The sequence below is a fragment of the Erpetoichthys calabaricus genome, chromosome 2 (genome assembly GCF_900747795.2).
Source record: "Erpetoichthys calabaricus chromosome 2, fErpCal1.3, whole genome shotgun sequence".
NCBI classification, from domain to species: domain Eukaryota; kingdom Metazoa; phylum Chordata; class Cladistia; order Polypteriformes; family Polypteridae; genus Erpetoichthys; species Erpetoichthys calabaricus.
The window spans coordinates 214,949,050-214,966,219 of record NC_041395.2 but is presented as its reverse complement, the minus strand read 5'-3'; the positions used below and the strand labels follow the sequence as shown (position 1 = coordinate 214,966,219).

Below are 17,170 nucleotides of genomic sequence, written 5' to 3'. Positions count from 1 at the left end.
GAACCCAAAGACCTATTTTAGTATAACATTAAAAGGGCTTAAAAATGGTATGGTATCAAAGAACTTTAACTTCAAAGTTAAGCATCATTCACAAACTAAGTCTCTAGCATTTTTGAAGTATTTATAAAATTTTCTTAATTTCATGAGCTTTCCTTTTACCCAATATGCAGAACAAGAGAAAAAAGTTTGAGTCAGCTGCAGTGTGTCATGAGCTGGGGATGAGCCCATGCTGATCTAGTCTTACAGACCAAGACTAAGACTAAGTGCAGTTGCAGTGATTCTTAGATTCAGGGAGTTTCACAGTAGCAGCTACTGTATCATGGGTTCTGGGAATGAAATCCATTATTACACAAGTTTTACTTCTAACTGTAATTTTATACTCCAAACAATACGTGACCTTTCCAGCCTACACTCAAGACACAGTGTGTAACATGTAATAATGGATAACATCTTTCAAAAGCAATTACACTTGTATTATTATAGGAAATCTTTTGTGTAATTATTAATTTTTATTTATCAATGTTCATAATATTGCATTTTCTCAAACTTTTCCTTAAATGAGAAAATATCCGCAAAAACTCAAAATACAAAAATAATTCATCATTCAGTATAAAAAATAAAAATTACTTTGTTTTCTGTAATCAATTTTGAGCATGTATGCCTTTTGTGGATAAAATGATTTTCAGATGAAATACATTTATGGGCAGAATAATTTTAATTTATATTCACAAAGTGCGAACAGAATATTATAATATTTCAAGTGAAAAAGCATGTTAAAGGTATCAAAGAGCGCTCACATACTGCTGTATTCTATATTCTAGTCTAAAATAATTTTTAAGCCTTTTTCTGAAAAAAAAGAAAAAAAAACCTGTAAGGATGAACAGTAAACTGCTACTCATTAGCTGACAATGTAACCATGTGGAATATCACCACTATCACTATTAATCACTCCAGAGCGATGTCAAAAATATGTTGGATTTGACGCACAGATTGGAAGGGGCCCAGGCCACATGCAGGCAGAGGGGCTACCCCTAGTTAGGCTCCTTCTCCTGTCTAACTGTCATGTCCCCACACAGTTGGAGGGGACCCTCTGGGCGATGGCCCTTGCTGAAGACATTGACAAGGAAATTCCGCAGCCGGGACTGAACATGTGATCAGCTTTGCCTCCCACTTGCTCAGTCCCTGGAGATCGGCTTGGCTGATGTTTGTTGCTCTCAGGCCAAGATCTTGAAAAAAAAAGATAATTTTAAGGTCTCTGTTTGCTTAGCCAGGTGCGAGATCCCTGCCCTGTTGGATTCTGGTAGTGACCTCTGTGTAATCCAATGTGACTTGCTCTGGCAGATACCCTGCACAAGCACGAAGCATGTAAACATTCTAAAGTTTGGACTGCCATGTCGGGCTCTTCAAGAGGAATTTCCTATTCCCACTGGTCTTGGCCAACTACAAAGCACCTCATTCTTTAGTAGAAAGAAATGGCTTGCCGCTGACAAGGTCAGTCAAGAAGCTGGCTTGAAGATTGAACTTGATTTGTCCAGTGAGGTTGGGGATGATCATTCACCTGCTTTCCTGGGATAGTTGGAGGTTCTTTGCAAAAGGTGCTTGTACCTTCAACCTCCTCAGAAAGGGCTGCTGCTTCCGGCTCTGGGGAAGCATTGGCTAGGGAGGGGGGCGCTGCTGTGTCAGGCTCAGGAGAAGCAGTGGTTGTCACACAGACAGAGTTCGCATGTTTGCAACGAGCCACAGCAGCTTAGAATTTGCATTTGAGCACACACACATTGTAGGTAATTGTTAATATGAAGAGTGGGAGGGTCCTAGTTTCAAAACTGCACTTTTAAGTTAAGAACGGCTTTTTGTATTGGGTGATTTCCGATCGCAGGCTGATTGGGGACAGGCTGATTGAACAGTTGGTGGTTCCAAGTGCTCATAGAGAGATGGTATTGAAAATTGCTCACACACATGTCTTGGAGGGCCAACTCAGCATGGAGAAGACAAGGGATCGCATTTCGAAATGTTTTTATTGGCTGAATATAGGCAGAGATGTGGAGCAGTTTTGTAAGTCTTGCCCTGACTGTCAAATTGTTTTCTACTCATACACCTGCTAGGGCTCCCCTTTTACCGATGCCTATTTTGGATGTTCCTTTCGTAAGAGTTGGATTAGACATTGTTGATCCACTTTCCAAAAGGAAGTATGGTAGTTTATTAGCTTGCAGCCGTTGATTTTGATGTTCACCATTGTCCCAGTTCTGCACACATCAACATGGATGTCCTCTTGGTCTGGCTGAGCCTGGTTGGGACTGTCACTTAGTTCACACCAAAGCTGAGGTGGGGTGTGAGGGCCCAACACCCCTGAACGGGTGCTTAACAACCCCCCAACTGTGCTGTGTGCTGAAACTCTGTTTAAACAGGCAGGGGTGGTTGTCCGAACTGCAAGTTCTCACGCTCACTAAGTAATGTGTCAAATGACCTGGCCTTGCTCTCTTTCTGTCTTTTCTCTTCTGCAGGATGGCTATCTGTTCTTTTAATCTGAGAAGGGAGCTAATGTTTTACTGCCTTCAGTTAGTGAAGATCACGTCTCATCTCCCTAGTCTTTCTCTCCCAGGATTTTTTTATAATAGAGAGATATGACTATAGTTTATGTGAGCAAGTGTGTTTGGTTATGTTCATTAAATAGTTAAAAATCTTTTGAACTTTTTTGGTAAATACCCATATAGTGCACTACTGTTATTAAAATTTCTTTCCTTTTGCATTTTTTCAGTGTTATTTGTTTATACTATACATTTATGGTTATTTTCTTAATCTTTGCATGTACATTATTTGGAAAATTATTAGTTTACCAAAACTGGAGGAAATGGTCTAACCTGTATAAGGTTTGGTTTTGGTTAACATCTAAACATCTCCATCTCAGGGCAGTTAAATAGTACTAGATGCAAGCAGAAAAACCCAATTTTTACACTATTGTCTTATTGTACACTGCACAATAACATGATATGCTAATACCTAATTAAATTAAGACAAAGAGACTTAAAATTTGTTGCAGATCTTTACCAGAGAATCAAATGTCCTCTTTCCAACAAAAAAGAGGAAGAGCTCAAAGAGAAATTTTACGGTTCTGTAAACATAAACTGCTACTGCCCAGTATCTTACTAGTAAAGGAGAATCTCTGAAAAAAATGACTGCTGAGATATAGTGCCAAAATTGGATTGCTCTTGGTGATCACTTGACCAATAATGGTGCCCAGCAAAATTAAATGGGTAACCTACAATGATGGAGGAAAAAAAAATACAATGGGATACCAAGAAAGTTGTGTGCTTTGTTTCACAGAAACATGGCTGGTACATCAAAAATACACATGTGTACAAAAATATACATCTATAGCAAACTTCTGATTCAGCCCGCAAATATAATGGAAGAGGCATGAGATAAATAAGCAACAGTTTCTTGTGTGTGGACGAACAAGTCCCTTCCAAACTATGTAGCTAACCTTGGAATATATCACACCTACAGTGGTGCTGTATGTTATTATACACAGCTCAGAGATTATGATAGCTGTATGCAGTGGTCCTAAATAATGTGAATAACATCTTTTGTAAAAATGCCACTAAAAGTTACCTTCAGCATAGTTTAGGATTGCAGACACTAATAAGTTTTTGTTATAAGGTATATTGTTAAACAGACATTTTTATCTTCCAAAGGAAATATTGTAATGTCTTGGATCACTACTGTTTCACCATTAAAGCAAGGCTCCACTTCATGGAACACTACTAGATCTGATCTGGACTTTATTATTTATTTCCTTGTATAAACATGGACTTTATTATTTATTTCCTTGTATAAACAAAAAGAAAATAACACAAAAAGCACACAATTGTACTTCTAGTCAAACAAAGCACAGAAGCAACTTACTGACTGTATGAATAGAGCATACTGCAAAACTTTTACACTCCCTGTAGTGAATGTACAGTTCTATATTAAATACTATTTTGACAATTGTTTACCTACCAAAAAAGATCTGGCTATACATAATAAATACTCCAGGGCAAGTTTGATTTCATCGGAATGTCACTTGGCTCACCAGGTGTGGCAATAATCTGGATCATTATAACACCCTAGTAAAAGACACTTACCATCACCTTAGACATTCAGGTCACCACTCAGTACTGCTGCTTCCAGCTTACAAACAGAAACTGAGGAGCCTGCAATGAAAGTGAACCAGTGCTACACTAAAGTGGTAGAGGAAAAACTGTATGATTGTTTGATTCTGTAAGTTGAGATGTGTTTAGAAATTCCTTACAAGATCTGGATGAGTATGCAATCATCATAAGTAGATTCCTCAAAAAATTTATGTAAAACTGTGTGCCTATGAAAGCAATCTTTTCATTTTCAAATAAGAAACCACAGATGTCCACTGACATCAGTAATTTATTGAAGGCTCACAATAATTTATTCAGATTGACAGTGTGAAACTAGACTAGAAAAGCAGGTATCCATGAAACTAGGACATCACAAAGACAAAAGAGTTACAGTCCACTACAAAAGGCACGTTGAAAAAAAATGATCAGAATTAATGAAAAATGAGCTGCCTCAGACTCTTTGGGTTACAGACATAAAATGATCTACACACGGTGGGACACTGTTTTGAACATTGCCTTAGGCTATATTAGTTTTGAATACTCTATGTACAGAATATGTTTTTTGTTGTGATGAATAAGGTAATTACATACACAAATTCTAGATGTCAAATCATGAATTTGACAATACAGTTTCCAACACTTTATATAAGTAAAATTATTTTCTCTCTTTTATAGAGTGTAACACAAATAAAAAGCTATAAAAGTAATGGCAACATTTCACAAGAATGTGGCTAAACAGAACTACTTGCTTTCCTGTTTTTAATGGCTAACCTCTTTAATACTCTTCATCCAGTTCTGAATATTTTCAAAGGACTTCTCATCTGTAATGTCATATACCAAAATAATACCCTGAAAAACAGTGAAAGAAGTTTTAATTAGTAGAATAGTTTAAATTGTGAAAATAAGTCAGTGTTTTCAAATAGTGCCTTTGATGGATCAATAAAAATGAAACCTCCAATCATTAACTTTTTGCAGATATTATCAAATGTAATGCTAAACAAACACTAGGACATACCAAAAGAGGCACACCTGGTACAAGCTTTTTTCTGATTAGAAGTGTTGATGCAGCTTTCACAAAATTTTTACATACAGTATGTAAATACTGTATATCTACATGAATATTTACTGGATATTTTTATATACAATCACACTGGACAATTAGAATACAGTATGCAAAGAAATTAGAATCTATATGATTACACACATTTTACTATGCGATTCTGCACCTTATAAGACATTATTATTTTTAAAGTATATTGTAATCTCACCAATATGACTGAAACCCTGAAATATGTAACCACTCCACCAAGGTAAAATGACACCCTAACAGATGATGCCAAAGACTGGGTGAAGGAATAGCAATAAGAAGGTGTGGTTGAAAAACAGACAAGACAAAGCTGTCAAAATGCCAAGAGGTGCTAATCATTATCATAATGAATATGGGGCATGGATGGACAGAAATTAATGAGAAATGGGCACGATTGAAGGGCAATCACACAAAGGTGGCAAAATGCCATTAGGTGTTGTCCATTAGCATAATGTCCTTGTACTCAGGAACAGCGGCTCTCTCTGCAGATAGAACATGGATATTTATTATCTTTAATTAAAGTCTAAACTGAAACCAGAAGGCTTTGGGACTCTACGTGATTTCCTGGCTTTGGATATTATTGGATTGGGATTTAATTCTACGACAACAGATGCCCTTTACCAAAATTTTCTTATGGTATATTTTAAACATTTAACTAATGCAAAATAAAATTTGCAAGGTATCAGTTTTAATCAAAATCCACATTATTAGAAACATTAATCATTATAAAAGTAATTTCATCCATATTTTGTTTTATATTTACAAATGATGAATGCCCTTGTTACTAGTAGAATGCTAAAACATCCACTACATGTGTAGCATATTTGTTATACCTAACATGAAATCATTTTGTAGTAATGAAAAGGAATAATAACATTTGAACAAAAAAGAATGAAAGAAATGTTAGTAATTGCTATTAGCTGCATGTGTTTTAAGAAGGTACCAAGACTTTAAAAAAATAAACACTGCTTTTAGAAACTCAAGCATGTACAATATGTAAAGAAGCTTGTATGGTTCCTTCAAATGAAGTTCTTTTAATAGGACATTATAAGAAGATTAGGAAATGAACTAGCAGATTATTTTAAGGCCAACTGTGTTACCCAGCTTCGCCCAGAAAGTTTTGTAAGACAATGGGCCTCAGCTATAGTGCTGTCGGTTAATCGGTTGTATCTGAAGTACTGTGTAATTCAAGCTCTTCTGTATACAATATTACTGGTAGTAAGTTATTTACCAAGGACTAATATTATTGGCAGGGAGTGTGGCATTGTGGTTAAGACTTTGGACTTCAAACCCTGAAGTTGTGGGTTCAAATCCTGCTACTGTCACTGTGTGACTATGAGCAAATCACTTCACTTGCTTATGCTCCAATTCGAAAAACAAAAGAAAATCATGTATGATAAAGGTATAAGTGAAATAATAAGTAATATTATTATTAGGTCGTTGACTGCTCACTCTTCAACATGATATATAAAACTGCACATGAATAAATAATTCCTGCTTATTCTAGTGACTTGGCTTTTGTTGATTGTTATTTCAAAATACAGTGGAACCTTGGTTTGCTAAGAACTTGGTTAACGAGTGTTTTGCAAGACGAGCTAAAATTTTTCATAAATTTTGACTTGATAAACGAGCGAGGTCTTGCAATACGAGTAGTATGTATACGCTTTGTCTGCTGAGCGTCATGTGATCACAACTGAGCTGATGGTTCTTCTCTCTCTCGCTGCAGGATTGTGAGCAATCGTCTCCTATTCTCCGTCTGAGTCGGCGTGCCTCAGTCATATAGTCAACATCCGTACGAGTGTATACTGTTTACTACAGCATTGTGTGTGTGTGTGTGTGTGCGTGTGTGTGCATGTGCTGTGACGTGCGAGTCCCCGTCTTGCACCGCAAAACAGGAAGCTGAGTCTCAGTACTTTAGCAACACCAGCTTTATTCAGCTTGAAACAGCAACAGCGCAGTAATTTATTGTAGCAGGATCTGCCACTCTCCTATACACAGACACTGCGCATTTATAATGTTACTTGTTCCTTGTATCACCCATCGACGGTAGGCGCTTATAGCATGTCCGCAATCTTTTCGGATTCGCATTTACAGTGAATTGCTACAGCGCTGGGAAACTGCGATTGCTTTGGGACACTCTTCCGCATGTCGTCCCATTGGGTGGAATCCCACAAGAGTTTAGAAACTCACTCACACCAGCCATAATTCTTTTCAAACGTAAAGTGCAGGTTAATTTGTTTTATGTATTTGTACTTTATATTTTGTATTAATCATTTTTATATGAATAGTTTTGGGTTGTGGAACGAATCATCTGAGTTTCCATTATTTCTTATGGGGAAATTCACTTTGATATACATTTGAGTGCTTTGGACTGCGAGCACGTTTCTGGAACGAATTATGCTCGCAAACCGAGGTTCCACTGTACAATTTTACAAGAAAATGCAATCTTTTGAATTAATCAGTAAGACAAATGTGAAATCTGAGTACATATTACCATTATTAGATGTTCAAGATTTTAATTTGTTTACATTATTCCCTCAAGTACGGTATTTTTTCTTCTTTTACATCAGTTGTATGTGGTCCCCCTTTAAAGTTTGCAGATACAAATATATATCCAAACCAATCCTTGAAGTATATATTTTAAGTACCGGTGCCCTGTGTCACTGATGTATTAACATGAGGAATGTGGAGCAGTAGTTTCAAACATCATGACACAACTTCTTTGCCTTCACCATTAGAAATTAAAGCGCCACAATCTAAGACAGAGACTGGGGTATTGCGCTATTTAAGTAGCGTGATGAAAGAGTGGTTGTGGGTTGGAGAGTAGTTCTTTTCGGAGTTAGGTGAGGTGATGATTAGTGAGTAGCAGTATGGTTTCATGCCAAGAAAGAGCACCACAGATGCAATGTTTGCTCTGAGGATGTTGATGGAGAAGTTTAGAGAAGGCCAGAAGGAGTTGCATTGCGCCTTTGTGGACATGGAGAAAGCATAGGACAGGGTGCCTCGAGAGGAGCTGTGGTATTATATGAGGAAGTCGGGAGTGGCAGAGAAGTACGTAAGATTTGTACAGGATATATACGAGGGAAGTGTGACAGTGGTGAGGTCTGTAGTAGGAGTGACGGATGCATTCAAGTTGGAGCTGGGATTACATCAGGGATCAGCTATGAGCCCTTTCTTATTTGCAATAGTGATGGACAGGTTTACAGATGAGATTAGACAGGAGTCCCCGTGAACTGTGATGTTTGCCGATGACATTGTGATCTGTAGCGATAGTAGGGAGCAGGTTGAGGAGACCCTGGAGAGGTGGAGATATGCTCTAGAGAGGAGAGGAATGAAGGTCAATAGGAACAAGACAGAATACATGTGTGTAAATGAGAGGAAGGTCAGTGGAATGGTGAGGATGCAGGGAGTAGAGTTGATGAAGGTGGATGAGTTTAAATACTTGGGATCAACAGTACACAGTAATGGGGATTGTGGAAGAGAAGTGAAAAAGAGTGCAGGCAAGGTGGAATGGGTGGAGAAGACTGTCAGGAGTAATTAGTGACAGACAGGTATCAGCAAGAGTGAAAGGGAAGGTCTACAGGACGGTAGTGAGACCAGCTATATTATATGGGTTGGAGACGGTGGCACTGACCAGAAAACAGGAGACAGAGCTGGAGGTAGCAGAGTTAAAGATGCCAAGATTTGCACTGGGTGTGACGAGGATGGATAGGATTAGAAATGAGTACATTACAGGGTCAGCTCAAGTTGGACAGTTGGGAGACAAAGTCAGAGAGGCGAGATTGTGCTGGTTTGGACGTGTGCAGATGAGAGATGCTGGGTATATTGGGAGAAGGATGCGAAGGATAGAGCTGCCAGGGAAGAGGAAAAGAGGAAGGCCTAGGCGAAGGTTTATGGATGTGGTGAGAGAGGACATGCAGGTGATGGGTGTAACAGAGCAAGATGCAGAGGACAGTAAAATATGAAAGATGATGATCTGCTGTGGCAACCCCTAACAGGAGCAGCCGAAAGAAGAAGAAGATTGATTAGGGGCAATATTGTATATGATGGACAAAAGTATCAGGGGCTTACTGCTATGTCATATATATACAGTACTGTGCAAAAGTTTTAGGCAGGTGTGAAAAAATGCTGTAAACAAAGAATGCTTTCAAAAATGGAAGTGTTAATCATTTATTTTCATCAACAAAATGCAGTGAATGAACAAAAGAGAAATCTAAATCAAATTAATATTTGGTGTGACCACCCTTTGCCTTCAAAACAGCATCTATTCTTCAAGGTACACTTGCACACAGTTTTTGAAGGAACTCGGCTGGTAGGTTGTTCCAAACATCTTGAAGAACTAACCACAGATCTTCTGTGGATGTAGGCTTCCTCACATCCTTCTGTCTCTTCATGTAATCCCAGACACACTCGATGATGTTGAGATCAGGGCTCTGTGGGGGCCATACCATCACTTCCAGGGCTTCTTGTTCTTCTTTACGCTGAAGATACTTCTTAATGACTTTGCCTGTATGTTTGGGGTCGTTGTCCTGCTGCAAAATAAATTTGGGGCCAATCCTACGCCTCCCTGATGGTATTGCATGATGGATAAATATCTGCCTGTATTTCTCAGCATTGAGAACACCATTAATCCTGACCAAATCTCCAACTCCATTTGCAGAAATGCAGCCTCAAACGTTCAAGGAACCTCCACCATGCTTCACTGTTGCCTGTAGACACTCATTATTGTACCGCTCTCCCGCCCTTCAACGAACAAACTGCCTTCTGCTACAGCCAAATATTTCAAATTTTGACTCATCAGTCCAGAGCACCTGCTGCCATTTTTCTGCACTCCAGTTCCTATGTTTTCGTGCATACTTGAGTCGCTTGGCCTTGTTTCCACGTCGGAGGTATGGCTTTTTGGCTGCAACTCTTCCATGAAGACCACTTCTGGCCAGATTTCTCCAGACAGTAGATGGGTGTACCTGGGTCCCACTGGTTTCTGCCAGTTCTGAGCTGATGGCAGTCCTGGATATCTTCCAATTTCAAAGGGTAATAAGCTTTATGTGTCTTTCATCTGCTGCACTAAGGTTCCTTGGCCGACCACTGCGTCTACGATCCTCAACGTTGCCCGTTTCTTTGTGCTTCTTCAAAAGAGCTTGAACAGCACATCTTGAAACCCCAGTCTGCTTTGAAATCTTTGCCTAGGAGAGACCTTGCTGATGCAGTATAACTACCTTGTGTCTTGTTGCTGTGCTCAATCTTGCCATGACATGAAACTGTCTTCCACAACCTCACCTTGGTAGCAGAGTTTGGCTGTTCCTCACCCAGTTTTAAGCCTCCTACACAGCTGTTTCTGTTTCAGTTAATGACTGTGTTTCAACCTACGTGTGACATTGATGATCATTAGCACCTGTTTGGTATAATTGGTTGATCATACACCTGACTAGAATCCTACAAAATTCCTGACTTTGTGCAAGTGTACCTATAAGAATTGATGCTGGTTTGAAGGCAAAAGGTAGTAACACCAAATATTGATTTGATTTAGATTTTTCTTTTGTTCGCTCACTTTGCATTTTGTAAATTGATAACAATAAACAATCATTATTTATATTTCTGAAAGCATTCTTTGTTTACAGCATTTTTTCACATCTGCCTAAAACTTTTTCAAAATACTGTATATATAATAGAGAAAAAAATCGGACGATTAAACCTGAGGCTCCTATCCCCCTCCCAAAGCCAGTGTGTCTCTCCTGTCTGATCTTGGATCAGAGGACACCACTTCTCTGTTTCTCTCTCACTCCCTTTATACTTCCAGAAAAGCAACATCAATACACAGCTGCAGCACCTGGTACTGGAAATCAAGGTTTATAGCGAAATTGCTAACCATTTACCTTCACAACTTCCTTGTGCTTTGCTGAACTTTCTCCTTCCATTTCATACCTTACTGCAGATGCTAAACACTGGCACTTAAACAGCTAGCTGGTGCAGAGGTCAGATGTGACAATAGCCCCACAAAGGTCCGAAAAATTCTTAACAGAATTAATGGATTCCTTGTTCTTCTTTAGTTCAAAATGTTACTTTGTTTCATATGGTTTTTCAAAGAGGACTTACCTATATTATCAAATGTCACGCTCCTTCATACAGTAACGGCACCCTGGTAAATATGTATTTGATTTTTCTTGTTGAACCCAATCTTTTTAATCAGTATTTCAAACCATTTCAAGTTAAAAGCACAATTTCTTGGAATTATGATTGCTTGTTAAATCACTAGGATATGTTTAACATACACAGTTTAATTTACCTTGTATTTAACATTAAATATTAGCACAACACTAGTAATTTGATTTCCTGGCTAATGGCTACTACATAGCCATATCAGTTCACGCCTCAATGTAATACTACGGTGCAAGGATATGAAATATGAAATTAGGTGAGTTTTGGTTTGTGTTGGTGAAATATAATATTTTGTTCCTAATGATATGTTTTTATTTTAACTCACTTTAATATTTTCCATGACTTTTGAGTACCATTTCAAATTTTTTAGAATGTCAAGGACTTTTCAGTACTGGACTTTGGCTTGTTAATTTTTCATGACTTTCCAGGTTTTCCAGTACCTGTATAAACCCTGTTATAGGTATATGTATATTCTTAACTTACTTCAGCGTTGATCCCAGAGGGTGGGTTTGGAGAAGGCATTCTCAGTTCTAGCTAGTTGATTCCTTTAACACTCCATATGCCTTCTGTTCAGAATAATGAGTGGAGGAAAGCTTTCTTTTATTCTCATTATGTCATTTGCTATTTTTGACTCAAATTGTTTCCAAATACAATAAAAACATCAAAAAAAAAACTAATGTCCTATTTGCAAACTTACAGAATTAATTCAAGTAACACATACATGAGATTGAGTGAGCAATGCTGTCCTGCAAGTGGGATACTAAGTGACTAATTAAATGTAAACAATTATGACATAATAGCTTTTAACATAAAATTTGCTTCCTATGATTCTATTCATTTACATGAGGATTGTGTTAACATTGAAGTTCATATATGCATATTTTCTGAATCTCCATGAAGACTCTAGGAAGTTCTGGTATGGTCATAAACTCTGTACATCTAAATCAACTTTAAGCTTAAAAAAAATCCCTTCCCAGTGCCCTGCTCTGCCCAGGAAAGAACTGTATTTATGCTACTTTACTCAAGCATAACTCTGTCGCCAACTCAGGAAACTGGTAAATAGCTTTGACAATTATTCTATATACTGCAGCTACACAGGAAATGCAAAAATGTGGATAACAACAATGATAAAGACTCACCATTGCACCACGGTAATAGGCAGTAGTGATGGTCTTAAATCGTTCTTGACCAGCAGTGTCCCTGTCAAGAATAAACAAGTCAGGAATGGGGACCCTCAGAGGGACTGTGACTAATAAAAATACTAGTCCCATGCAGAACACTTGTAAGATGTACAGTAGAATCATTCAGTTTGTCATCTGATGTATCATAGTCTTTGTTTTACTCCAGGTCCAGTTTATCAATAAATATGTTGTAAATGCATTGCAATCAGGTTATGTCTTGGATCTCAGATTTATTTAATGCTTATTTTTAAAGTTCTTATAGATAACTGGTTTTGCTACCCAAACGAACATTCTTTTAATTAGTTATAATACTGTCCACTTATTCATTTCTGAACCTGCAACTCTATAATGATAAAATGCAGATTTATAAAATGGATGGTTTCAAGAAGCATTAATAAGTTTTGTATATATGCACTCTTTTTTGACTAAATGACACAAGTGCCTTTATTATAAAATCTCCAAGCTACAAAGAAACAAACAGAAGATTTATAGATTAAAAATACTAAGATTGCAGCTTTTATAAGATAAGGTGGATACAAGAACAAAAGAATTGTGTTTAAGAATGGGAGACTAACCACCTTTGTACACATGGGTGGGAAGTACCAGCACTACGTCAACAAGGCTGGTATTCTTTTCTACGCTGTGGTACTGATGTTTTAACTGGCTTTTTGCCAATTAATTTTCTGTGTTGTTTTCTCCATTTATTTTCAATTAATTCATTTATAGCACAGTTTACTGAGTACAAGATAGCAGAATTTAGGCAGGCTTACAAATATAATGATGCAATATTAATATACAGTACATAATTTGACAACATTTGCATACATAAACAACCTTATTTGGGTAAAGAGACACTTGTTTTGTCACCTGGTCCTTAGTCTCTGAAATTATTCCAAATGTTGGACAAAAGAACAGCTATGAAGGAAGACTAAAGAAGGCAACATGTAGACAAAAGACAGACAGACAGACAGAAAACTTACCAAACTTGGAGTTTAATCTTTTTACCATCAACTTCCACCGTCTTTACTTTAAAATCAATCCCTGTAATGACAGAACATCCAAATTTATTTTTTCAGAAGTGGTCTTGAAATTCAGTATAAACATAAGTGAAGTAAGCATTTTCATGAAACAGGTCTGTTCTAAAAATGAAAGAAATAAAAGGGTCAATCCATGTGAAATCAACCAAAGGCCCATTCACAAATTCTGGAAAAATTACCAGGTGTACCATTGTTACTCGAGACACCCTGTAACGTTTTTTTGACGTAAGATCAATACTTTCCAAGATATAGTCAGTTAACCGAGGGGAGACGGGTGTCAATTTTGTTTAGCCTAATTTTTTTTTAATCAAATTTCACAAGTCCATAGCTCAAGAACTAAACTACCGAGCAGGCTCAGAATTTGCATGCTGGTACAATAATTGGTATAGCATGTCACAAAATTAAAACATTTGGTCCAGATGACCCGGGCATTGTTCAAGCAGCCCATTCAAACTGACCATGGCTTTGCTATGTTTAAACCTCAGAAATACGTAATCAAGGCTGGGAAGGAGACGCTCTTCCCTTCACAAGTATATTAGAATATATCGCGCAATTATGCAATAGATTTGAAAAATTCCATATGACTATTCTAAAAAGTCATATGGAAGAGGCGCAAGCAGCACAGGCCCATTATTATGACCATGGCACAACGCTCTGAGAATTCCATCCGGGGGATCGTGTCATGGTGTTGGTTCCCACCTCCCATTCCAAATTACTTGTCCATTCGCAAGGCCCTTATGAAATTAAGGAGAGGAAATATCATTATACTATTTGGTAAAATAACCCCATTGTCGACCAAGAGAGCAAATTTATCATATGAACTTGCTGAAGCCATGGAAGGACATGGATCCCGATCCCTCCTCCGTTCAGCCACACTCATTCTTTGCTCTAATTGACACCCTTAATTTCGTCGAGGAATTAACTTTCAGACAGAGACGGGAGCTGGAGTCAGCTATCCTGTCTGTTCCAGAGGTGGTGAGTGAGAATCCTGGAAGGACCTCTCTGATTGCAGATGACATATTGACCGAGCCTGGGGTTATCGTCCGACAGCGCCCCCATAGACTCCCGGAGGCAAAGAAAGTAGAAATGGAGCTGGAAATCAAGCGAATGCTGGAACTAGGAGTGAAAGAGGAAAGTTTTAGTCCCTGATCCAGTCCAATTGTCTTGGTTAGTAAGCCTGACAGGCAGTTGGAGGTTTTACAATGACTTCTGTCGGCTTAACCAAGTTTCCCAATTTGATGCTTATCCCATGCCTCGTGTGGACGACCTCCTTGAAAGGCTGGGCCAAGCAAGGTTCTTGACCCTCTTGACATGACAAAGGAGTACTGGCAGATTCCTTTAAAGGATTCCGCAAAGGTGAAGTCGGTGTTTAGCACCCCTAGCGGACACTGGGAGTATTGTGTCCTTCCATTCGGGTTACACGGGGCTCCTGCGACTTTCCAGCATCTGGTGGACAAAGTGCTCCATCCCCATAATGCATATAGTGCTGCCTATCTGGATGATGTCATCATCTATTCCAGCACATGGAAGGAACACATACAGTAGGTCAGAGCAGTGTTGCGGACACTAGGAGAAGCTGGGCTCTGAATCAATCCAAAGAAATGTTTCTTTGGACTGAAAGAAGCTAAATATTTGGGCTACCTGGTGGGTTGGGGCACCGTGAAGCCACAGTGTTCAAAGATAGATGCCATTTTGAAATGGTCCCGTCCGCGAATCACGCAGCAAGTCCAAGCATTTCTTGGATTAGCCAGATACTACTGCCGGTTTGTACCTCGGTTTTCTGAGAGAGCGGTGCGCTTGACTGATTTGACGAAGAAAAGAGCTCCTAACAACGTGGTATGGACTGACAAGACAGAAACTGCGTTCTGTGACTTAAAACTGGCTCTTACTTCACCACCAGTATTAATCACTCCTAATTTTTCTCTCCCGTTCATTCTCCAGAAGGACGCTTCGGACACAGGCCTCGGTGCCGTGTTGAGCCAAAGTGTCAATGGTGTTGAACACCCCATCATGTACCTGAGCCGGAAACTGCTGGATCGAGAGATCAGGTATGCGGCAGTGAAAAGGGAGGCCCTGGCGATTAAATGGGCTATTACGCAGTTGAGGTACTACCTCTTGGGCCGACAGTTCACTCTCATGTTGGATCATGCTCCTTTACAGTGCATGGCCCTTCATAAGGAGTCGAATCCATGGGTCACTGGTGGTTTCTTGACCTACAACCTTACAAGTTTTCGCCCATTCATCATAAGGGCTCTCTCCATACCAACGCTGACGCCCTTTCTCGTGCTCATGACCTCTTGGTGCAGGTCGCCCGACCCGATGGGTCTGGGCTAAGGGGGGGGGGGCATTGTCACACACACGCGAGTAGAAGGCAGCTGAAGGGCTTAAGTAATGGTAATACCACATCCGACCAGGGGGCGGTGAGGTGCACTAACTGTCTCTCTCAGTTCCTTGCAGACCATTCCCTCAGAAGATGTCACTTCTGGGTCTGGGTCGTTTGATGATGTCACTTCCGGGTCTGTCCCCTTCGATGACGTCACTTCCTATGTGGCCCTTTAAAGCTGCCATCTTACAACCAAGAAATCAGTTCTGTTTTGGACTCAGTATTGCGAACATCTCTGTCAATTTAAAAACCTTTTGCAGCCAGGAATATTATACAGGTGTCTACCCCAAGCTTTTTTATGATGTCTGGTCTGTGTTTTTATCACAATGTGTATTACAGGACTTGCTTCCAAAGGTTGTAAGTATGATGTGACCATCTCGCGGGACATGAAAGTATCTCTCTGTCTCTCTTCAAAAGATCACGTCTCGTTGCAGGAAAAAAGTTTCGTCTCGTCCCAAGTTTTTTTTTATAATAGAGAGATTAGAGTTTGTGTAGGTTTGAGAATCAGCCAGCAGACAGTACCTACACTTATGTTGTCACAATATAGTTAAACAATAATTTCTCATTTGTTTTTAATATGAATGTTCATGCTGTAATATGCTTCCATACTTAAAATGAATCATTTTTATAAATTTAAAAAAATATAGAGCCTGTGCTGTTTAATTTAAAACACGCCTCAAACAACAGGAAAAAATCATTTATCCAAAAAAAGATTGTTCTCAGAGATTGATTTGTGTCTTGAGATTGCAAAATTGCTGTAAAGCAACAAATCCCTCATCAATGGTGTTCACATCATTGTCTGTCTTCCTCCACAGCAACCTTTCATAGATAGATAGATACTTTATTAATCCCAGGGGGAAATTCATCTCTAAGTTTGTGATTTCCTATAGTTTGTGAAAGCTTCAATTGTTATTTCGAGTGCTTACAGTGGTTATGGCAGTGCTTCCCAACCTGTGGGCCGTGGCAGCATTGTAAGTGGGCCATGGTGGTTGACCCTGGATGAAACCCCAACCCACTAAAAGCAAACTGACACTGGTGCTCAAATCACAGTGGCAACAATGCAGGTTAAATTCAGCCAACCACGGGTGAAACCCCATCCACTAGTTCAATGATCGCTCTCAATGTGGCAGTATCGCAAGTGGAAGCTAGTCTAAACTGTTTAAAATTTTATATCATTAATCTGTTGATCTGTCTCA

General features: G+C 39.0%; 1 protein-coding gene across 1 annotated transcript in view; it reads right to left on the bottom strand.

Annotated features, from left to right (window-relative positions):
* The window catches only part of rab13 (RAB13, member RAS oncogene family), an 83,587-nt gene that overhangs the window by 10,984 nt on the left and 55,433 nt on the right, over window positions 1–17,170 (bottom strand). The window contains exons 2-4 of the mRNA XM_028795136.2: window positions 13,535–13,595; window positions 12,513–12,573; window positions 4,902–4,979 (exon numbers count right to left, since the gene is read on the bottom strand). Of these exons, the coding sequence (XP_028650969.1) occupies window positions 4,902–4,979; window positions 12,513–12,573; window positions 13,535–13,595 (200 nt within the window). The remainder of the gene's footprint in view (window positions 1–4,901; window positions 4,980–12,512; window positions 12,574–13,534; window positions 13,596–17,170) is intronic.